Source organism: Botryllus schlosseri, chromosome 7 (assembly GCF_051294905.1).
Source record: "Botryllus schlosseri isolate E-star chromosome 7, Bs_hap1, whole genome shotgun sequence".
Classification (NCBI taxonomy): domain Eukaryota; kingdom Metazoa; phylum Chordata; class Ascidiacea; order Stolidobranchia; family Styelidae; genus Botryllus; species Botryllus schlosseri.
Window position 1 is genome coordinate 5,136,126 of NC_137242.1, and position 24,449 is coordinate 5,160,574.

A 24,449-nucleotide genomic window follows, 5' to 3' on the forward strand; every position below is an offset into this window, starting at 1 on the left:
TTCGTCGTAATTACAATTCTTGTGCATAATCAGTTACTGCTGCAGTCAAGTGGCGACTGGGGCTGGGGAAATTCCACCGAGAAATTGACATTACCGAGAATGCAATGCAGGCATGTTATGCATATGAACAGGTCGTGTGTATGAGCATCAAGGCGTTGCAACATTCGGTGTCGATTCTCAGCTATAAATTTCTCGACATCGTCCGCCCCAGTAAGTTAGACTCTTGGCATTGTCCATTCTCAGTGGTGTTCATTCTGGTTAATGACCGTTAATACCCCTCAGGTTATACGCTGTTTATCGCTACTTATCATCTACATCAGGGGTCGCCAACTCAAAACGGGTCGCGGGCCACTTTTCAAATTTCGTAGAGGCCGCGGGCCGCATGAATTCGATATCGATGTCAAATAGGAAACCACGTTCTAAAACTCTACGTCAGTACAACGGTGAGCTACCTAACATATGCAATGGCCATATTTGATCACAAAAGAAATAATATTTTATTAAAGGAATGCAAATACAACAAAAAATCATTATCACCAATTATATTTTATTTTGAACTGTGAGCTGTGGACGATGCCTGGAAACTCTTTTCAGCGACTAAGGAATCGATATTAGGACCAGCGAGATTCGTTACTAACTGAAAGACCATCGCCACGTAAAGCGTGATCTTGTGGGGAAGCCCTAAGCCAGTGGTCCTCGAACTTTTTTAGACACACACCCCTTTATGATACTGAAAAATCGTCATATCACAAAATGCAACCAGAATGCTAGCAATCCCAACGGCTAGCTTGATGGCATGGAAGGTCATGGCTGTTGATAACATGATTCTATAAGATGAATTCCGGACTATACACATAGCAATAACTATGAAGTAGAGGTAAATCGCGCAGAGCGTAAAAAAATTTTCATTTGAGCGCCTCTCCGCCTCCCCTTTAGATGCTTTCGCACCCCCACAAGGGGCGCGCGCTCCCCAGTTTGGGAACCACTGCCCTAAGCCGTTTTCTATGCGTCTCGGTCTTGGCAGTGTTTGGGCCGTTGCAAGTCAAGACAATATGCCCATTCACATCAGCTGATTCTCCCTCGATGAAATGCTGTTGCCATCACCACAGCCGTTTTAGCTATAATGACGAATAGTGATCTTGGGCACAAGGGAATAGCTTATTTTGAAACAACAACAACATGTTGAAACTGTAGTTAATTTCAGGATTTCAAATTGCTTTTCTTAAAGTCTCAAATCAGGTCGCGGGCCGCAGAATATGACTTGGCGGGCCGCGTGTTGGTGACCCCTGATCTACATTGAGTGTCCGTTCAGTGAGTCAGCATTTATCGCCTAAACGCGCCAAGCGCGAGATATTTCTATAATTCATGACTGAATCGGTCAATATGATCGGGAACCGCATATTTATTGCTGTCAATTTTTATCGTCCCACCGCTCACGTATTCCGATTTACCGGTAGAGCTGAGTGAGGTGTATTTGAAAAGGTAGGACCCCTCAATAATAATCAAACATCTCCAGGTGTATATCCGTTGGCAGGAACGAAGCACTTCGTCAGCCCCCCCCCCCCCCACCCACCTAAAAAAAAACGTCAGTCTTGGGCTCCCATAGGGTGATAAACTGACCACCCGTCACGTTTTTTTTTTATAGTTTAAAGTGGTAATGCTTTACTGCTTAGTGAACCAGCGCGAAGCGCGAAATTTTTCGATAATTCATGATAAAGTCGGTCAATAAGAACGGGAATTTCATATATATTGCTATTAATTTCTTGTCCTCTCTGCTCAGGTAATCAGATATACCGGTAGAGCTAGCTGAGGTGTCCTTGAGACCGTTGAGCCTGTAAATAATAATTGGACATCTTCGACCGGGCGGACCTGTTGGTATGACTTCGTTACATGATGTTATTTCGTGACCTCCTGTCTGCTATCAAATAATATAGAATCGCTCAAACGTACTAAACTGAAAGATCACACGATTTCAGATTGGTATTTCTTCACTGGCATATAATTTTTTCCTGCAGTATGGCATTTGTCTTGTGAGGTTCAGATTGCCAAGACAGGATCATTCGGCGCCAGTCATTTAGGCGCTTATGTGGACAATTAAAACTGTATGTATTATGTATATATAACAAAGTTTTCGGTCAGCATAAGGGCAGTTCTTTACGGCCAAGGTTTTCTCGCTGCCGACCGTTCAGGCACACTTCTGGAGTAGCATGTTACATGGCCTAAAACTTTATATGTCTTGGTGCATCGTGGCCTGGCAATGGCCAACGCCGATATGCTAATTTCTATAGATCTTGCGTATTTTTTCTTGGGGGAAGGGTACCCCAAATCAAGATACCTGGCAACCTGAAATCGCGCCTAGAGCGAAAATGTTGTATCAATTTCAAAAAATACTCCATAATTTATGCTAATTCACGAAATCATTTTGTACCCCCTTCAAGCTCGCCTGCCCCAATTGGGGGGTTTGGGGTGCGGCAGTTACGACCCTGCAAAACAACCAGTCATTCAACGATGGCGGAAACCTGGATTTACCCAGTCTCCGTCGGCAAGTCACAAATAAACTGACTGCAAACGTAGTGATTCTTACGTTGCAGACTAGTAGTACTTTATCTGTAGCAGTGTCTTGCTCAGCACTAAACTTAACGAACCTCTTGTATAATTTAAATCGGACTGATATATTAGTTCATACATTTATAATACTTGTCAACAATTGGTACATCAGGATTCAATTACATCGTATGGATATATAAGTGGATTGTGTATTGGATCATATCAATTTGTTTTAACTTCTGAGATTTCATATTCTGTCATCTATTTTGCGGACAGTTACCGACGTGGCCTAGTATAAGTGAGCCATACAATGCCCAGTGGAATGTACAATCACCTCAATATTCTCGCAAAATCAAATGGCTTGAATCATGCCCTGAACTTCCAAATTGCAACATGACTTTGTGACTTGTCTCGTGACTTCACTTGACTTGTCTCCTGAGTAAGAAAATGCAATGTCTCGATTAGACTTGTGATTCTACACTGATTACTGATCCCTCTTAGCTGCGCGCGTGTGGAATTGCGCACTTCCGCAGTGCTGACACGGTCTCTGCGCACAAGAAAGCCGAAGTGACGACCTTCAAGTGGGAACATTGCTTGTGACTAGATCAGAAGGTAGGTACTTGGTCCCAACGCTGGACCAAGCATATTTGACGTGCTATCTTGCTCATTTCCCAGTGTCGCCGCACCGGCGGTTGAGAACCACTGCTCTACAATACCGTAAGGCGAAATTCACGATCACACCTCGATCAACGATGCCCAAATAGTCTCGTTCTGTTTTGGCATTCTCTCGGATTTAAATGCCTGCGCTTGAAGACGAATAGCCAGTCTCGCCTACGACGAGACAGTGCCCGCTGAAGTGGTCAAAGTACATTGGTAGTAGAAGCAAATAGAATGCACGCTTTGATCCTATCGCTGGCATTAGGTCTACATCTCACGAAGGAAACAGGGCCACAAGAAGTCATATCCACATCAGCATACTGTATTTCCTCGACAAAGTATTGAACTTGCTTTGTGTCATAGCATTAATACAAAAAGGCACTATATCTTATAAAAGCAGTGAATATTTACAGAAATTCCCATTAATTGCATATCACTAGCTATGCTAGCATACTGCGATTCCGAAAATTTTGGAATGGAGACCTCTGGCAATAGTTGACGATTTGCTCGTGATTGCGCACACAAAATGAAATGCAAGTTGCTCGTGATTATACACAGTAAATTAAATGCAAGTTGCTCGATCGTGACCTCAAACAGAAAATCAAATCCAAGTATCAGTAATATTAGGTCTCATTTTCCAATGGCTTATAAAAAATTGAGCGAATGCAGAGTGGCATGGGGTCGTCGGAAAGACAGCGATAATTTATTGAATCGCTATGAGCATAATTGAAGTAAAGGGGAACAAAGAAACAATGAATAATTCTTACAAGTGTATTGGACATGGATTAAAAGGGTATCAGCTAAATAGGCTACCCACCTGGTCAGAATTTATGACACAATTAAGAAACTAAGTGGTATTTTCAGATAAGTGGTGACAAATTTTCTTACGATGGCGAAGAGCATTTATATCAATGAGGACGTGTGTGAGGAGATGTGTATAGAATAGTGATGATTCAAAAGGTTACTTCCTTTACAAGGGAATTGACAATAATGTAACAGCAACTGGCGTCACATAAGTATAGAAACTTCATTGAATATACATCAGTAGTGCGTAATTTATATCCGTGTCATGGTGAATGTCTATTGATGACAGGCGATGTCCATTGTGTAATACTGCGTACAAGTCTTTGTTAAACCAATGACGCGAATGTACGACATGTCGTCAAATAGTGTCATACTTTCAAGTCCTTAATGAGAACGAGTAGACAGATTTTATATTTTTGTCATCCAAGTGTAAAGACCTACGAGGGATAGTTTTCATGATACGTGACCATTCATTCCATTCTTCGTTGTACTTGAATAAACATTCCGTATCCATGCCTAACCCATGAAACGTTTTGTACGCGTACAAATAGCTTTTAAATGAAAATACATGCAACGGCATCGAATCGGCTGCGGTCTCACTATAACCAGGGATGGCGATTTCAGTCCATTTATTCCTGGAAAACATATATCTTGCTATTCTCCAGTATTTCGTAGTTCTACTTTTTCCACTAACATATATACTACCCGCACAATATGCGCTGGAGCTATTTGCAACGATTTGACAATTAATATCTGGCGGCAGTATTAATTCTTCAAATATGTCGTCTTTATCTTTTTCGCCATCCCAAATTGTGGAAGATGAGTTGATGAGGAACAACTTGCCCCGACAACCTAAAGGACATAACCTACTGCCACCAGTCAACAAAGGTGGCATGACAACACTCTCGTTCCATTTGTTAGTTAACGTGTCAAAGATGAAGCAATGCGGCATATCCAACACATAGATTTTATCATCAAGTCCTATTAAATTAGCTGCAGGAGAAGGAAATTTTGAAAGTGAAGGTTGCTTTACACACTCAATTTTTCGACAAAAATACAAATCTCTACCGTCCAATAAGCACAAATGTCCATTCACGGTACAAATCTTTGCATCGTGCGAACCGGTGTGATGTAATGGAGTCCATTTTAGATTCTTAAGATCAAGAATATCAATGTCATTGTTTCCATTTAACAATGCGATGGCGGAATCTTCCGTTACAATCACATATTGTCGAAGCACTGCTTCCAATGTATTTTTGCTAGAGGGATACGCCTGCACTAGAGGCTCATTGCTAATAGCATCTAACAGGAACTTTTTCGGTAGACGTCTGAGATCAATCGTTCCCAAAATCTTGGGAAACAACGCATCGGAACAGGGGTTTTCCTTTGCCCATTTCAACATTGCGTTCCACTTCAACTTTTCAGACGAAAAATACACCGCATCAGGTGATTTGAACATGGCAATTACGTTTTCCTTTGACAGTGTGCAGAAATCGTCATCATTCAAAATGGCTGTGAAGTTTTTCAGCGCGAACTGGCATATGATCTCGTGGACATCTTGCACCACATGCTCGTAAGTTTCGGACATGGAATTCAACACGCTCCAGTTGCTGAGTGACAAATTAACCGAGAATCTTATGATGTCAGAGAATACACATTTGCACAATTGGTTTTTGCATAAATCTGATTCCTGAAAATACTTTGCAAGCCACAGACGATTGATAAGAATTTCTGATGGAAACTCTTCTAGACTCAACATGTTAAAAAAATCAAGAACCTCTATTCCTCTGATGTCAACGTTAAACTCAACCCATGATTCAGAAGCACTCCATACCATATCATCCGTGCGCGCATATTCTAAAATGAGCACGAGAGCTTCATCTTTGGTTAGCAACAAGAACGGGGTCTCATTTGTTACTTTTACAAAATTTTCTTGCATATATTTTCTTGCGGCATCCTCAAGATCTTTGCGTTCGTATAACTCGGATAAATCGAACAAATTAAGGCAATTCTCAGGACAAATATTGTTCAAGAGAAATTCGAAACACAAATCGCACAGCCTATCCAACTGTAGCACAGTAGCTGTATGAAGCATGTTTGTAACTGTATCAGTGGATAAACTTGAACTGTCGCCGGTGTACATGAATTTTACACAGTCTCTCACAGAGTTTTCGTTCAAATCTTTCAGCTCAACAACTCCTTCCAGTGATTCCTTGGTGAAGCTGCCAAACATTGCCCGGAAATACGTGGAGCATGCCACTAGTATTGGCCGGTGAACTTGGAACTCAAGCTTGCCGGCTTTTATAATGAAGTCGCAGGCCTTCCCTTCTTGACGCATATTCTCCAAGGCCTTCATGACTTCTAGCGAATGAAGAAGATATTCCTTTCTATGTTTCGGTCCTTCATCCTTGACGCTTTGTATCATTGCGCTGCTGGAGAACACATTCTGAGACGACATTTCCACAGAATGAAGTTAACTCGTATTCACTTAACACCTGAACTGGATCAGTCCTATTACCTTACCATTCACACATCCACCAAATATTGTTTTGTCGCAGGTATAATTAACAAACCTACGGATAAATAATAGCAATATGCGTGACTGCACGGTTAGGCTATCGAATGTTCACATTCGATAGTTAGGCAAATGGGTAGCCTATCAATTTCTGTTCGTTTCGCTGACGACGCAAGCGCAAAAGTTATTGGTCTTAAACAAACGCTATATTCTCACTCTGATTCCGAAAATATTTATTATACTCTGGTTAGGACATTGTAAAGGAACGCCGACAAAATCGGCATTGTTCATAACAATGGGAGCGCCACAATAGTTCATTGTTAGAAACGCAGGTTATTTGGACACCTATGGTCGGCTGCTTCGCTTCGACGAAATTACGCGCAAGCTCCACTCTCGCACGCTGCGCATGCACGTATATAATAACATTACAATCAGGGCTTTGGAGCAGCCGTAAATTTAAACTGCTTCAGCTCCGGCTCCGGAGCTCTCTTCTATCATACATTAGCTCCGGCTCCAGCTCCGGAGCCGCATTATAACCACTGCTCCGGCTCCAGCTCCGGCTCCGGCTCTGAAATTATCGAATGGTCCTGTCTATATCAGGGGTCGCCCGCAAATGTGGCCAGCGAGAGGGTTTTGCGTGGCCCGTGAGATAATGTCCTATTATATTATCGAAAATGAATTGCTCAGATTGTGAACTTGCAATGTCAACCAAAAATTACAAGTCTGACTGTGACACTTGGGATGTTGATGACTAAAATATCAGTTCCGACGCAATAGCAGGTCCAGGGTCCAATCAAAATTTCAGTAAATCGTCGTACATTACAATATACTAAAATAGTAGTGAAATTTTTCTTCACGCTTCGCGTGTTTAATTGTCACACGATTTCTTGCTTGGTAGCCTACCCCCTACTGAAAAAAAAACGCCTAATTAACCCGATTGAGTCTAACTGTATTCGCAATTACGGGAGAAAGTCTTTTCGCGTTTGCGCTCGCATAAAGATCGTCGACGGTGAAATGTAGGCACAAAAGGATTATCGCATATTATCGGAGACCTTTGATATAGATGTGGCCAGACGCCGAATAGTCGTGTCCTCGCAAACTGAGCCTAGCAGGCGGTATACTCTACGGTAGATCCGCAATATACTCAAGTAATAATATTATTGACCTGATTTATATATAAACTTTGTAAATTTTTACCCGCTTGGCGCGGCTAGTGGACCGCGCGCTCGATCATCAATTTCATGTGTCGCTTATAGACCAGAAGTTTGACCCGTCCTGGTCTATATAGATTACTAATCTACCCATAGGTTAGTTATCTATAGTAATCTAGAGTCTGTCAGCCGTCAGTAACATCCGATGTAGCAACGAAGACATAGGTGCCGTCGTGCCGGCCTGTGACGTCATAATGAATACTTGTCAATTGTCGATAACATCATAGTTGCACTAGAACGCACTTAACTCTACGGCCTACGCCATTGCTGCGCACAGCATTCATATTAAGGCCTGCTGTTCAATTATGATAAATCAGCAGATGTGGTTGTTGCATATATAATAGCATCTTATGAAATACGTCGGAGCCGGAGCTACTCCTCAAATACCGGGCTCCAGCTCCGGCTCCGGCTCCGGCTAAATTTTATGTAGAGCTCCGGCTCCGGCTCCAGCTCCGCTGAAAATATCCGGCTCCGGGGCTCCGGCTCCGGGCTCCGGCTCCGGCTCCAAAGCCCTGATTACAATCACTTAAATTTAACGTAGTAAGCAAGTAGCGGAGAATCTCGGCAGACTGGGGCCGCGTGCCACATTATCATGCAAGACGGAAAACTGTCCGCGGGTTGGTTCCGGCCCGCGGGCCGTATGTTGCCCGCCCCTGGTTTAAGCTGTGTGACATATATCAATATTCTCAGTCTAGCGGTCAAAGATGATAGTTTTGTGACTTTCTACCGAAATGTTGTGACGTAACGAAAATTGCCGATAATTTTTCAGCTTCAATGGCCGATACCGATGATTCGTTCAAAGTGTGATATCGTCACGATATTATCGGCGAACCGATAACAGGTCGGGCTACAGTATATTCCATCTATAGACATCTGGTTAGAATACCAAGCTTCCTGACACGCATTTGCGATGAATAAGCATGATATCTCAAAAGTTACTCTCCATCTGGGGACTTGGCAGTACGGAATTATACCCTTGCTTGAGCTCCATCTCGCATTGCGTAGAAGATGGAAGTTGATGCTATTAGTGGTAATCTACTATTTTCTCTGAAAGAGCGGCACGCTCTGCTCAGCACATAGATAAACTTAAACTCATGACTCCATCCTCGGTTTTCTAATATTTTTATTTGAAATTATGGCTTGGTGGATTGTACCATTTCGTAGTGTTTTACCATATCATCTCCAAATTTGTAGCTGGGAGTTGGATTTGTGGAGGATGTTGGATTGAAGAGCTCTGACATATGCTTTAAGAATCGATAATATTATGTTGGCAACCAATTGTGATTTATGAAAACCCTTTTGCAGTTTCACAACGACATGCCGCCGCCCAGTATCATCAGATACTGAGTCACATATGACATGGCATTTTCAAATTTCCATCAAATTCCTCGAATCGGTTTTCTAGACCGCTGAAAATATGTTGAGTTGTTCTACTTTCGCCTTTTCGAACAGCCAGTTGGATTTGTGTCAAACAAATTGAAATTACACGATATATACAGTCTACATCTAAAATCAAAATTAATAATTATTTATTAATTATTTAATATTGTATGTAAGCAAGAAAACGATCGGATTAATTCAATCTGGGCAATCACAATTTACCAAAATACTATTTGAAATCTTCGCAATTGGAATTGGGTCAGTTAAATTCAAATAAGTCGGTATATTGTATAGTCTGTATCTACAAAAAAAAGCCTATCCTTTATACACTGAAAACTGGAAAATTTTGTGCGGGAGGTTTTTGTTTAACCAGTCTTAACTTTTGTTAATTTTTAAATCAGGACACAAAAGTTCATCGTTTGTGACTACAGGACACACAAAATTTTGAATTTTTTTTCTAGTCATAACCCTACTGTACATATTCTTCGGAAGGCCTTGAATGCACCACTGGACTAAAATTATACTAGTGAATCACAGCATTGCTTCTGTAATGTCGATTCTTCATTTTCAATCATCCCTACCGCTGCTCTGTAACCCTTGCCAATTCTTTGTCAACTGCAATTCTGTATTCTGACTTCTCCATGTATTGCACAGGAATAACAATTTGACCGCATTACTGAAATTTTAAAAATTTACTCCAATCTCGCCATTTTCCTTTGGGGGCAGGTTGCTCCCCGGAATTATGCGTGTATTTACCAGTTTTACTGTGAATAAAGAATATAATAATAACAATGAGAATATCAAAATGCTGAGAAATCGTATACTTCGAGCTAGAAGTAGGCTACCCGTGAAATCATAGTAGTTTACAGCACTGCTCAAGAAAGCATTTTAAACTGCTGAATTTGATTTCAGTCTAAACACATTGTTGTTGTTCAAAGTAAACTATCCTCCTGTGCCCAATATCACTATTCCTCACGAGCTGATACGGCTTCGAAAATAATGTAATTTTCTTCGCACTACGCGCGGTTCAATGGTAGTTGATTTTCGATTTTAATATAGTAGCCTAGTGTCCTTTGTAATCAGATCCTCATAGTACAGATGCGAACAGCAGAGGAAAATGATGCGCCCCATTAAAGAAATACTAATTTGTAATCGTGCTGAAGCAAATTTGTTTCTGGAAGGCCTACGTTTTGACGAATCTAATATCTTTCCACTATACCGACAATCCCGATGGGAGGTCAAGAAACAACAGCATTAATAACATTCCTTAAATTTTCGAAGACACCCCCTGCATCAACTCTACCTGCGAATCTGATTACTTGGGCTGAGAAAGGATAAATATTTGATAGTTAGGCTACATAGTAACATGTGAAACTATACTGATATTGAGGGAAATCACTCATGGATATGAAAAAAACTAGAAAACCAGAAAACGAATCCCTGTGGTTATCCACAACATGACTATCCACGATTTCGTGAGCATAGTAAGCTGATGTGAGTAAAATAGTTTCCGGAGCTCACCGGCAATGGACATGGACATGGACATGGACAGTTTAACGTGGGTATTTCGCCTCCGGTTAGTTCAGTTAGTTACGACTGTGCACTGGAATGCGGAGTAGGCTACATAATTAATAGAAATGAGGCCGTGATAGCACAATGGTTGGCCGCCTTTGATTTAGTTGCTGAAGAGTGTTGTCAGGTATCGTGCGCAGCTCACAGTTCAAAATAGAATGAAAGTGATGAACATGATATTTTATATTTTTTGTATTTCTTCAATAACATATATATTTATTTTGTGGTAACTATGACCGTCGCCCATGTTAGAGAGCAAATCGTTGTACTGACGTAGAGCTATCACAACATTGTATAGTTAAACTGCGTTGCCTATATTTTTAACTCGATATCGAAGTCATGCGGCCCGCGGCCTCTACGAATTTTGAAAAGTGGCCCACTACCCGTTTCAAGTTGGCGACTCTTGAGCTATAGACAGACAGAAACTGGTTCGCCGTAATTCCAGGCTTGCGCATAACTACTGTAGTAGGTTTGGCGGGTCCGACAGTAGCATACGGCAAGTCCGTCGTCTACGGATTGCTGCTTATAAATACGTAGGCCTAACTGGCAGTAGCTGATACGAACGCCGCCTGAGTAAGCTGTTGACTGACAGTTCAGCAGACGACAATTGAATTCTCCAGATATATCGTACGGATGGTAACTAATTCGGGTAATTTAGGCATTACGTTATAGCGTACACGAGTAAAGTCAATATACGATATGCGCTAGGTCATGGGCCGGCAAACTTTTCAGCTCATGGGCCGCATTCCGCATTTGAATCCATTCGCGGGCCGCACTATATAAAATTGGGATACTAAAAGCCGAAATTCAATATTGTTATTTGATTATATAGTTACCGACGACATGGAAATAACATATAGATATTTAAAACAAACCAACATTGATTTGATGATAACGTACGCGCGTCATTGACGAGAATTTATCAACTGGTCATCCTCAAAAGTAGGGAAAAAGCCATGTTCCCGATTCATGGAACTGAATGTAAATTTGAGTATGTGAGCAGCGATCTGTTAATAGATTAGCTAATTGTACTTTGGTTTAACTCGAGGACATGCAATGCTGACTGCATCATTGTCATGTTACGTGTGACCGTTAAATACGCTTCTACAATATACAAAGGGTTGTCCAAAATTTGGAAAATCTTACAAATCCCCCGTTGTAATGTCTTATTCTATAGATTATTGATAAAAAACGACACTGAGCCTGAAAGAAGCTCACAGGAAGGCCGTTAAGATTTCGTGCAAAGCGTTTGAAAGTAGCTGCCGAAGAACGGGCGTGCCACCGACCATAGAACGGCGAGAAGACTAGTAATCACGAAACCACGGCTCTTGATTGGCTAATCGGCTATGCTTCAATGACCACGACAGCAGCAGCTTGCTGATTAGGTGAAGGAGTCTGCTACTGGCGGCGATTCTGAAAGCGCATTGTATGTAGGCTGACAGATAATGATTTAGGATTGATTCAGGGTATGTTGAGGTACGAAATACATGATGAACAAACAACAGCTGCTTCACAAAAACGTCTAAAGCATGACTGCTTTATTGTGAAGGAAGCCGCCGCGTAGCCTATATGCCTAGTTTTCAACGAGGAAAAGCATAGGCGCTTATGCAAGTGGCGACGGATTCCTAGTTTCAGAAAGGATATATCAGTATTGAATACATATTTAAAGCTTAGCAATGACACTATAATTTGTGTGATCTTATTGGGCTCGGGTTGTAGTACATAGTTGGAGTTTTGAAAGCTCTAAGGATCGGCTGAATAAGCGGGTTATGTTGGGCATTTGTCAGATGCTTCCATCAAACTGTATTCACTTGCAAGTGTTGTCAAAGTCCTTGATGATAACGCAGAAAAGAGGTGTAAAAGTAAGCACAGACTATGCTTGATATGATATACAAACTATGCTGGTTACTGTGCACTATGCAGGATTGTCTGTGCTTACCATTACACCACTTTTCTGCGCGATTATTAGGGACTTTGACATAACATATCCAGCATAGTATGTGCTCACCTTTACGCCACATTTCTGCGTTATCATCAAGGACTTTGACAACACTTGTAAGTGAATACAGTTTGATGCAAGCATCTGACAAGCGCCAAGCATAACCCGCTGATTCAGCCGATCCTTAGAGCTTTCAAAACTTCAACTATGTACTACAACCTGAGCCCAATAAGATCACACAAATTATAGTGTCATTGTTAAGCTTTATATTTGTATTCAATAATGACATATCCTTTGTGAAACGAGGAATCCGTCGCCACTTGCATAAGCGCCTAAGCTTTCCCTCGTTGAAAACAAGGCATATAGGCTACGGCGGTTGCCTTCACAATAAAGCGGTCATGCTTTAGACGTTTTTGTGAAGCAGCTGTTGTTTGTTCATCATGTATTTCGTACCTCAACATACCCTGAATCAATCCAAAATCGTTATCTGTCAGCCTACATACAGTGCGCTTTCAGAATCGCCGCCGGTAGCAGACTCCTTGATCACCTAATCAGCAAGCTGCTGCTGTCGTGGTCATTGAAGCATAGCCGATTAGCCAATCAAGAGCCGTGGTTTCGTGACTACTAGTCTTCTCGCCGTTCTATGGTCGGTGGCACGCCCGTTCTTCGGCAGCTACTTTCAAACGCTTTGCACGAAATCTTAACGGCCTTCCTGTGAGCTTCTTTCAGGCTCAGTGTCGTTTTTTATCAATAATCTATAGAATAAGACATTACAACTGAGGATTTGTAAGATTTTCCAAATTTTGGACAACCCTCAAAGATCACGAAAACATAAATACTGCTTCTACACTTACAAATAACGAATCTATCTAACACACTCGCGAATCGTTTTTTCTAAATACAGCACTAAAAGTGTTGGTAATCTGAAATCACACTCGTTGTCTGAATTCAATCATAATCGTTTCATTCTCTATGATGATTAGCCACCGAAACCTTTCAAAATGCATGGGCCTGCGGGTTAGGATATCGGGTCATCAATGAAATGAAATTATACTATAATTATCATGTTGAAATATATTAGGGAAGAGTTTAATCAAGTACCCAGAGTAATTTGAATTTTAGTACGCATTTTATCAATAATTTGACGTTTCTTGAGGATTTCGCGGGTCGCACAAAACGGTGTTGCGGGCCGTAGTTTGCCCACCCTCGAGGTAGGTTATATACCTGGGACGGGAAACATACGGCTCGCGGGCTGGATCCGGCCCGAAACGTGATTTTGACGGCCAGTAGGAAGTTTCCGGTCCTACATGATAATGTGGCCTACGACCACAGTCTTCTGCAATCTCCTACTACTTGCTTATTACGTCAATTTATAGTGATTGTAGTACAGCAAAGATCCCTCTAAGCTGCACACGTGCGTAATTGCGTAGTGCTGACACGGTCTCTGCGCACAGAAAATCTGAGCTGCGCACAAAAAATCCGAAGTAATGACATTATTTTAGTCGTTACACACTGTTGTCCAAGGGACCGCACAGTGAGTTGGTGAGTGCGCGCAGACTCGTCAAAAATTAGAGGGAACATTGGTTGTTCGTAGCTTGCGTGCGAGAGTAGAGCTTACGCGTAAGCTCGTCAATACGAGAAGGCTTGCATTACCGGCATTTACGCATGTACTCAAGAAAAAAATTTCAACCCCTCGTCCGTATACAATACGTTATACCCGGGGCATCACGCAACACGGCCCGAAGTCACAGTCTGCCGCAATTCTCCACTACTTACTCACAATGCCAAATTATAGTGACTGTAGGTTATTCATTTTTTTCGAACACAAATAATAGTGATTTTAGGTATTCTTTGGTCCGTTGTTTTTTTAAATGTTCGACATGCATCAACCACAGCTCGAAGAACTTGTTCACAACTTTGATCGACCACAGCTATCTCATTGACTTCAACAGCTATAGAAATACATTACGTAAAAAAATTCATTGCATACTGCTTTTATTTCCATGCTTCAAACTTAAATTTTACATTATATACGATTAATCCTCATATAGGCATTATCGATTCCGGAATCCTGCCCACCTAGCAGAGATGAGCGGATTTGGAATTTTTATGTCCTAATCCAATCCAAATCCGAAACTTCAAATCCATATCCAAAACCTAATCCATAACTTTTTCATTTTATAGTCCATGTCCAATCCTAATCCTATTCCAACTTGAAATTGAGAACAAATGCTAATTTATGCAAGGGAGGGATTGAAAAATTTACTTTGACAACTAACGATTCTCTTGATTTAAGATAACTTAGCATATGGCCGCACCTCTCATGTTCGTTTGCACCGAGTGAGAGAGAGAGAGAGAGAATCTTTATTCGTATACATTACATATCAACATAACATTACACAAATGTAACAGTGAAATGTGACATGCAAGGTAGACGGGAGGCTCGATATGACATAGTCTTCAGAGCCGAGCCACCCGGGACAGGAGCAATTTTCACAGTCGATACCTAATGAATAAAAAATGAAATTAAAATAAACTAACGAACGAAAGGAAAAATAAGACACAGTATCATGGACCAATTTGAAATACAATGCAAATACAATTCAGTGGTAGTTAGAGATAAGAGAATGAAAACATTGTTTTTTAAAAGCACAAGAGTCTAAATTGCGGAGATTAGGTTGCAGCTTATTCCAAACATTGACACCAATAAAACTGATCGAATTTTGTACTAGACTGGTAGAGTGGTGTTGCACAGACAGAGACAAGTTAGAAGAAAATCTGGTATGATGTTGGTGGGTATCTGAAGGTATCTTGAACAGATTATTAAAATATAGTGGCAGTTCACCCTGATGATAGCTATGCATAAATTTCATTACCTCAAATTTGAAAATGTCTTCCACTTTCAATATTCTAACGCTACGATACATGCTATTACAATTTTCATATCTAGATTTCCGACAGAGTGAACCATAGTGTGGTGTACTATAAGTACATCAATACCTGATCTGAATAAAGTTTGTCGCCATTCGCCACACGACATATTTAATCTCCCAGAAAATCGGTAAATCCAATCCAAATCCTGATCCGTTCAGAAAAAAAATCTCTAATCCAAATCCAATCCAAATCCGACAAAATTTCACAAATCCTGTTTTTTCAAAACCTAATCCTAATCCATGCTCATCTCTGCCACCTAGTACTTCATTTTCAGATATCCGGCCCGCGAACCGGAGAAGTTATCCGTCCCTGCTATACCCACTGGCGTAGCAGCATGTGCTGCCGCCCCTGGCTCTCGCCTAAAATGCCGCCCCCTCCCATAAGTAGACCGCAGCAAATTTCGACATAGATTCATGTTCAAGCAACCTTGTCAATAAAAATAATTACAAACAATATGTCGCGTCTCAGCCTCATCGGCTCAACGTTAATAATGCCAAAAATAATAAAGAACGATTGTATTGTGCAAATAGAAAATCAATAGCCGCCTCAAAGCAAAATCAGCGATAATATCCTCAAATTCAAGTTTTTGAACGTTGTCTCTTTTTATAGACAGAATAGATAGAGGTGATAACCGATCATCATTCATGGTTGAACGTAAATAAGACTTAATCAGTTTGAGCTTTGATAAGCTCGCCTCACACAGCTCGCAATTGAAACCCCAATGGTCCGATAAAGTTTCAGACACGAGCATAAATATGGTGTCGAATCAAGTAGCTTCCTAACCACTGTAGAACATCAACCGCTGTTGCACTTCGATCTAACGTGGTTTCACTGCTCCGCACCAGCCTCTTAATCCGTTTAAAATCCCAAGTTGAAGAACTTCAATAAAACAAGAGGTTTGATCAAGGTATAATAACAGATAACAGAAATAAACATTTTGCTATTAAATTACTTTAGTTACGACAGCGTAAGCTGCAAGCTTCAATCACTTCGTTAGCGGTCAATTTATTTGCGAGAGAACAATGGAGGCTCAGTACAAGACACGATCAATGAATGAATGATTGGTCGCTCTGACGGGTTACACCACCGTTTTGCGAACAATCCTACCATATGCCAGACACAGTGATTTATAGCGATATCGATTGCTTCATGACTCGAAATTGACTCGTGATTTTTGCTTCGAGTCACGAGTCAATCCACATTTCTGATACGCCAAGTCAAGTCAAGTCAAGTCATTTTAGCAAAGTTACTCGAGTCAAGTCAAGTCATACGAAAAAGGTGACTCGAGTCATCCCAACACTGATTAATTCGTGTTTTCGGAATCAGCGCGACACTAGCTTTCGATTGCGATCTGTTTGATTAAATTTTAGCTCACGTGACGCCAGCTATAGGACTACCAAATTAACGCTTCTTTTAGCCGGCTGTGTACACTGTGCCGAGCGAGATAGTGTAATGGTGAGGCGTCCGGCTTCTTGATCGGTAGGTCGTGGGTTCGATCCCCGGCCGGGTTAGACCAAAGACTCGAAAACTGGTATCCGCGGTTATCCCGCTAGGCGCTCAGCAATCACGGAGGGTAAAACGGGGGTGCAGACTAGATGACCTTATTATAAAAACAAGTCCGTCTCGCATCTCCGTCGTCAGAGCATCTCGATGGTGCAGGCGAAAAATAATTCCATATGTCTCTCTCTCACTGTGCAGCCACATTTTGCCTCCCCCTTGGAGCCTGCCGCCCCTGGCGCAGAGCCAGAACCGCCAATAAGTGGCTGCTACGCCACTGGCTATACCATGCGATAAGTCACGTGATGTGGCATTGTTCCATAGCAGTTAGGAGAGGGAGAGAGAGAGGCTCTACACAACACTAGTTACCGCAGTCATGTGGCAAGTAGAGGCGAGTACTATCGCCTACGCTCCTAATATTATAGGCGGCGATGGGATAAACGTAGGCTAGTGATAAGTGCTTTCATTCATCGTCGCGGAGCATGTTACTGCGGACATGATATCACACGTTTTATATCACGACCGAAACAACACCTCGTCAGACGACCCCAAAACATTGGTCTTGGTCCGTAAAGGGTGGTTAACCAAATCCCCCATTACCCTATACGACAGCGTAATAGCCTTACAACGCACAGTAACCGACAGTAATCGCCCAAATATCATATGATCGACCGAAAAGATCATCGCTTTATCAAATATGCCGGACCTGAATTGCCGAACAGTATCCCGCCGACCACCCGACAGTCGACGAGCATGTCCACATTCAAGTCGAAATACAAGCAATTGCTACTAAATGAATACCATAGTCCATCCTCAGGATTACCGGACCACGACTTGACCTCGCCTTCCATTACATGCCACCCCAATTTTGTCGCTTGCTTTTTTCAGTACTATCTTCTTTACTTTTCATTCAGTGTGCATGCCTCCTCTTTACATCGCCTAGGCCAAGGTGTGTGCCTGATTCCATAGACTGGTCGCTTCGACACTTTCCTATCTTTTCATTGTATCGCAGTTTTGTGGGGTATGGAACTAATACAAATGCTAAGAAACCAATATTGATGATGATATCTCAAAGTTTTGTAATCGGGCATTTAAAAGTTTTTCAAATTGGGTGTGGATATACCTAGATGCGCTAATTACTCACTGTGTTCTCCGAGTGTGTTACCATAGTGTCATATATGGTGTCGAGTGGACACAGGCAAATCTCACGCCGCAGTGAAATTGTATCACGTCACAATTTCCATTTGGCTACAGGCAATTTGACGGTTATTTTTGACCGGCTTGCCGAGCAGCATTAAATTTGGTAAAACGGGTATCAATCGAAAGCTGACTCTGCACTGATTACGAAAATACCAAATTTACCAAATTTAATGCTCGGCAAGCCGGTCACAAATGACCGTCAAATTGCCTGTAGCCAAATGGAAATTGTGACGTGATACAATTTCACTGAGGCGTGAGATTTGCTTGTGTCGACACCATATAGGACACTATGGTGTTACCATATGTTAGGGTTACCATTGTCCTCTTTTTTGACTTTTTTGAAAGCGTCCTCGGAAGACGCCCTTTTGTCCTCTTTTTTGAGATTTTGTCCTCTTTTTTGAAAATTTAGGTCATATCTAGAGCAAAATGCGCGTGATATGCCGTAAATCAGCACAGCAGTGACGCTTAAACGGTCTTTTGAGCCCTGAGCGAAAAGATGATCTTTTTTCAGTCAACCACCTAGCAATGTGGAGGAAGAAACGGTATTTTGGGCTCTGAGCGGGAAAGTTGACCTTTTTTTTCATGTCTCAAATTTCTGAAAAAGTGTCCTCTTTTCAGATTTCCCAAATATGGTAAGTCTAATGTCCTCTTTCGAGAGGTTGTCCTCTAATTTTCAATAAATTGAAAGTGTCCTCGAGCGGACGCCCAAATGTCCTCTGGACTCCACCGCAACGAACGTTGGATTTGGCACAGGGATATCAAGAGTTCTAGATATCACTGAGTTGGCAAGTCAATCCACGAAGAATGCGGCGCGACGGCAGACGGATAATTTGGCAAAAGACCTGGTAATGATGACCGTTTTTCAGTCAACACACCACTGTACTATTGGTCGAAAAACTTTCAAAATCACGGCAGTTTTCTTTACCGGTACCAGAGTTACCAAACCGGAATTTTTGAAGTGTCCTTGTTTTCCGATCTCATATATGGTAAACCCTATTTAAAATGAAGGAGGTAAATATAGCTGTTCTTTATTGTGAGCCGTGTTGGTAGAATAGATAAGCGAAGTTAGTAACAAGTGCTATCGGACAGACTTGGACAACTAGAAAATGAAATGCTTTCCCGAATTAGATTAGAATTAGAATTATAGCTGCACAGTTTCCCAAATTAGATTAGAATTAGAATTAGAGCTACACAAGTTTTTCCAAATTTGATTAGAACTAAAATTGGAGTGACACAGCTTTTTCCGAATTAGATTAGAATTAAAGCTACACAATTTTTTTCCAAATTAGATTAGAATTAGAATTACTGAATTCGCAAAAACCTGGATATTGAATGAAATTGCGAATGGAAAATAAATACAGGAAAAATAAGCTCATCAAATCACAGTGCATTTCCGTAACAGTGAGAATGGTTAAAAATAGCCTGTACTGTACATCAAGCTTGGCACTGGATTTCCCTGCGCGAGAGGGATATCTTGTAAACTCGCTGCAAAATGCCTCGGAAAAAGGGGCATTTTCAGGAAAATAATAAAATAGATTAGAATTAAAATTAAAACATATATGAACAAAATACGGAAATAGCACGATTTTCACTTAATCTACATAGTTCGATGTTCATGATAAATATGTTGCTACCATTCTTAAAGCACAAAATCAAAGTGGGGCGTGCCCAGTTGCCGGTCGAGCTACCACAGGTATATAATCACGTGCCTCCTCTCTACACCAGTGTTCTCAACCTTTCCGACATTTCGAACCGATAATATACCAAAATGTATGTTGCGGACCGGAACGTTTACCATCAGAAATCAACAGTACACTATGCGTTATTTAGCACTGAAGCAGGTGCGCGGCAAAGTAGCTTGCTAACCAATTTGTGGTTGCCATGCGCTACGGTTCACGTGATCCAAGTCCTGCAAATATTGGCTTACCATATTTCGGAAATCTAAAAAGAGGACACTTTTTCAGAAATTTCAGACATGCAAAACTGGAGAAGAATTCTCAAAAACCGGTAAATTTTTGCCCACTTTGTGATCGGTTGACTAAAAAAAAGGTCATCACTTCCGCTCATAGCTCAAAATACCGTTTTACTCTCCATATTGCCAGGTGGATGACTAAAAAAAAAAAGGTCATCGCTAAAATCACCGCTTTTCCCTCCGAAATACCCGCCGGAGCTTCACTTCTGCGCTAATTTGCGGCATATCACTCGCAATTTCCTCTAAATCTGACCTAAATTTTCAAAAAAGAGGACAAAATCTCAAAAAAGAGGACAAAAGGGCGTCCTCCGAGGACACTTTCAAAAAAGTCAAAAAAGAGGACAAATCCTCTTGAAAGAGAACGTATGGTAAGCCTATACAAATATTAGCCTATTTGCAAACTTCATTCATCAATGCTGACCTTTTTCTTTTTACGAGACGTGTTATATACGCGGTTCTATTGACGTTTCCGCAAGGCGAAGTGCTGTTAAAAAGCGCTAGGCTCTGAATCTGCTTGTTCCGTATATTTTGAAAGAAATGCGAGTTTGCTATTGTTAGAAACGCTACTGCTAAATTGTACTGCCACAATTTACGAACTTCGTTTAGACGTGTTCTTACAGCTTCCACATATGACTCTTCCTAAACGCATTGTAAGCTCCTTTTATACCGGGAGAAAACTAGTACTGGACCAACGGTTGAGAATGAGAACCACTGCTCTGCTACACCAGAGGACTCAAACTCAAATGTGCTCGCGGGCCATAATTTCCTACTTTTTGTTGGTACCGCGAGCCTCCGCACCAATAATATGGGAATTCAATGTCTTTCTGAATAGCCCGTATTCGACGGGACCTTGCAGACTGACATACCACACGCATCTTAATAATGCGATTTACTATTTTGAATTCACGCTTGGCACGAAACAAAAATATTTGAATAAAATAGCTGCTGTAGACAGCATGCGAGAGTACAAATGCAACAGCACATCGTAAAAGCTGTCGCATTATAATTTTGCAGTTAGCGGAAATTTGACGTGTCACAATTATAGGTAGAATATTTTCGAATTTTACAAAGATTGATCTGATATTAGAGCATTAGAGCAATACAGCCTAATCCGGGTTTCAGGCTTAGGCTACTCCAGATAACAAGGCTCTTGATCATGTCATTATACCTACGTCAATTTAAATCAACGTTAGATTTACCTTCGAATATTGGAACAGATCTAAAACGACTTGAATATAATGATTACTGTGCCATAGCAATATAAATGTCCAATCGCCGAAGTATTCATTGATCTTCCACTCAGTGGTAACCAGGGCTTTGGAGCCGGAGCCGGAGCCCGGAGCCGGAGCCCCGGAGCCGTGCATTTTCACCGGAGCAGGAGCCGGAGCCGGAGCTCTACACAAAATTCAGCCGGAGCCGGAGCTGGAGCCCGTTATTTGAGGAGTAGCTCCGGCTCCGACGAATTTCATAAGATGCTATTATATAGCCTAACAACCACATCTGCTGATTGATCATAATTGAACAGCAGGCCTGAATTTTAATGCTGTGCACAGCAATGACATAGAGCAGGGGTAGGCAATTATTTTCCTCCGCGGGCCAAATGAGGAAAATAAATACGTTGGCGGGCCGAGTGAAACATTTTGGCTATATTCTCCAGCGTATTTTAATTTTATTTCTAAATCACATTGTTAATAAATGCTGCTCCTTGAATGTGTTGATATTAGAGAATGAGAAAGTGACGTTTAATTAAAAAATATCTATTTGCTGTCATGATTCGAAACAATGTTAAACATGATACATTTTAGTTCTCTTCAAACCCCTCTTCACGTTCTTCTATTAAGACTCTAAAGCAGTGGTTCTCAAACTTTTTTAGGCACGTCTCCCTTTATGATGATGAACAATTTTGAGCCCCCTTATCATGATATCACAAAATGCAACCAGAATGCTAGTAATCCCAACGGATAGTTTGATGGCATTGGGTATTATGGCTGTTGATGAGCGAATTATGAAATATCAAACTCGAGCAATACACAGAGCAACAGCTATAAGCTGTAGTATATCGCGCTAGGCGCGAAATTTTTTTTCGATAAAATTGGGCTTCGTGCCACCCTTCTGATGCTTTCATGTCTCCCAGTTCGAGAACCACTGCACTGAAATGAATATGCAATAGTACAAAGCTTATATTTTCTTGGTCGCTGCCATCCGAGCAGTGTACAGCTTAAATAGCTTTTATGTTGAGAGAAGCTTGCAGTTTTTCTGAACTTCGCCCTTTCTTGACCGAGTGTTTCCGTGTTTTTTTTGTCATAAGAACGACTTTAATTAAAATTCCTAATCTCGGCGACCTGCCCGGTAAAAACGGAAAGGATGGGTGTACCCCTGACTCCAGTATGCGAATATTTAGTGCTCTAAATTCTAAACCTTTGAATTTCAGTTTTCGGCTTTCTTTTTGACATGCCCGTTAATCTTTTATGTGTGATAGATATGGCAGAGTCATGGTAATCACGAGCACTGATCGACTTGTCTTACGAAAATTCGTAACAAATTGAAACGCATACCGTATAACGCGTAATGTGACAATGGCAACGAGCAAGGTTTGAAGTTTGAACTAAACTATATGGAAAGAGTAATTTTTTTTTGACTTCAATTGCTACTCATACGTTGCCACATTGCCTTTAATTTGAATATGGATTACGCATGGCAGGTACGTAGGCAGTGTAATCGTGGCATATTAATGAACAGGCTTCAAAGTAAACGAATTTCCTGTTCATTTGATACAGCCTATGATTTTCGTCATTCAAAAAGCAAGTTTTATGTTTTGAATTCGAAGAAACCTTTCGCGGGCCGCACCGAATAGCTTCGCGGGCCGCATTTGGCCCGCGGGCCGCACTTGGCCCGCGGGCCGCACTTTGCCCAGGTCTGACATAGAGTAAAGTGCGTTCTGGTGCAACTATGATGTTATCGACAATTGACAAGTATTCATTATGATGTCACAGGCCGGCACGGCGGAACCTATGTCTTCGTTGCTACATCGGATGTTACTGACGGCTGACAGACTCTAGATTACTATAGATAACTAACCTATGGGTAGATTAGTTATCTATGTAGAGCAGGAATGGCCAACCTTTTCGGGTAAAGGGGCACATGCAATTGACCAACGAGTGCGCGGTCCACTAGCCGCGCCAAGCGGGTAAAATTTTCAATGTTTATTACTTGAGTATATTGCGGGTCTACTGTATACCGCCCGCAAGGCTCAGTTTGCAACGACACGACTATTCGGCGTCTAGCCACATCGATATCGAAGGTCTCCGATAATATGGGACAATCATTTTGTGCCTACATTTCACCGTCGACGATCTTTATGCGAGCGCAAACGCGAAGACTTTCTCAATCGGGTAAATTAGGCGTTTTTTTCTCATTTTCAGTTGGGGGTAGGCTATCAAGCAAGAAAACGTGTAACAATTAAACACGCGAAGCGTGAAGAAAAATTTCACTACTATTTTAGTTTATTGTAATGTACGACGATTTACTGAAAAGGTGACTGGACCCTGGATCTGCCAATGCGTCGGAACTGATATTTTAGTCATCAACATCCCAAGTGTCGCAACCAGACTTGTAATTTTTGGTTGGCATTGCAAGTTCACAATCTGAGCAATTCATTTTCGATAATATAATAGGAAATTACCTCGCGGGCCACGCAAAACCCTCTCGCGGGCCAAATTTGGACCGCGGGTTGGCCACCCCTGCTATAGACAGGTCCATCCGATAATTTCAGAGCCGGAGTTGTGTTAATAATGCGGCTCCGGAGCTGGAGCCGGAGGTAATGTATCATAGAAGAAAGCTCCGGAGCCGGAGCTGGAGCAGTTTAAATTTACGGCTGCTCCAAAGCCCTGGTGGTAACTTGAAAGTGATGTAATAGCGAAGTTTATGATGAGTAGTTTCAAGCATCTGGAGTAGTTTTGGGGCGAATTTACAGTTTTCAAATAAAAAAAAGATATATGGGAGTTAAATATCGTCGAATACTTTGAAATCCAAAATACCGTCACGGGCCGCGTGTTAGAGACCTTTGCACTGACTACACCAACACCAGGCGAAATTCACGAGTAGGCCTACGTCACCTCGATCAATAGGCGAATTCCGATCTTGCCCAAATACTCTCGTTCTGGTTTGGTATTCTCTCGGATTTAAATGCCCGCGCTTGAAGACGAATAGCCGGTCTCGCCT

General features: G+C 41.6%; 2 protein-coding genes across 2 annotated transcripts in view; one reads left to right on the forward strand and one right to left on the reverse strand.

Annotated features, from left to right (window-relative positions):
• LOC145442644 (acetyl-CoA acetyltransferase, mitochondrial-like) overlaps positions 1–24,449 on the forward strand; it is a 93,500-nt gene that overhangs the window by 17,220 nt on the left and 51,831 nt on the right. The window lies entirely within an intron of this gene.
• LOC145442640 (uncharacterized) lies at positions 3,509–6,951 on the reverse strand. The gene has a single exon (XM_080320606.1). It carries the CDS (start codon positions 6,464–6,466, stop codon positions 4,385–4,387), a length of 2,082 nt encoding a protein of 693 aa, XP_080176732.1. The 5' UTR covers positions 6,467–6,951; the 3' UTR covers positions 3,509–4,384.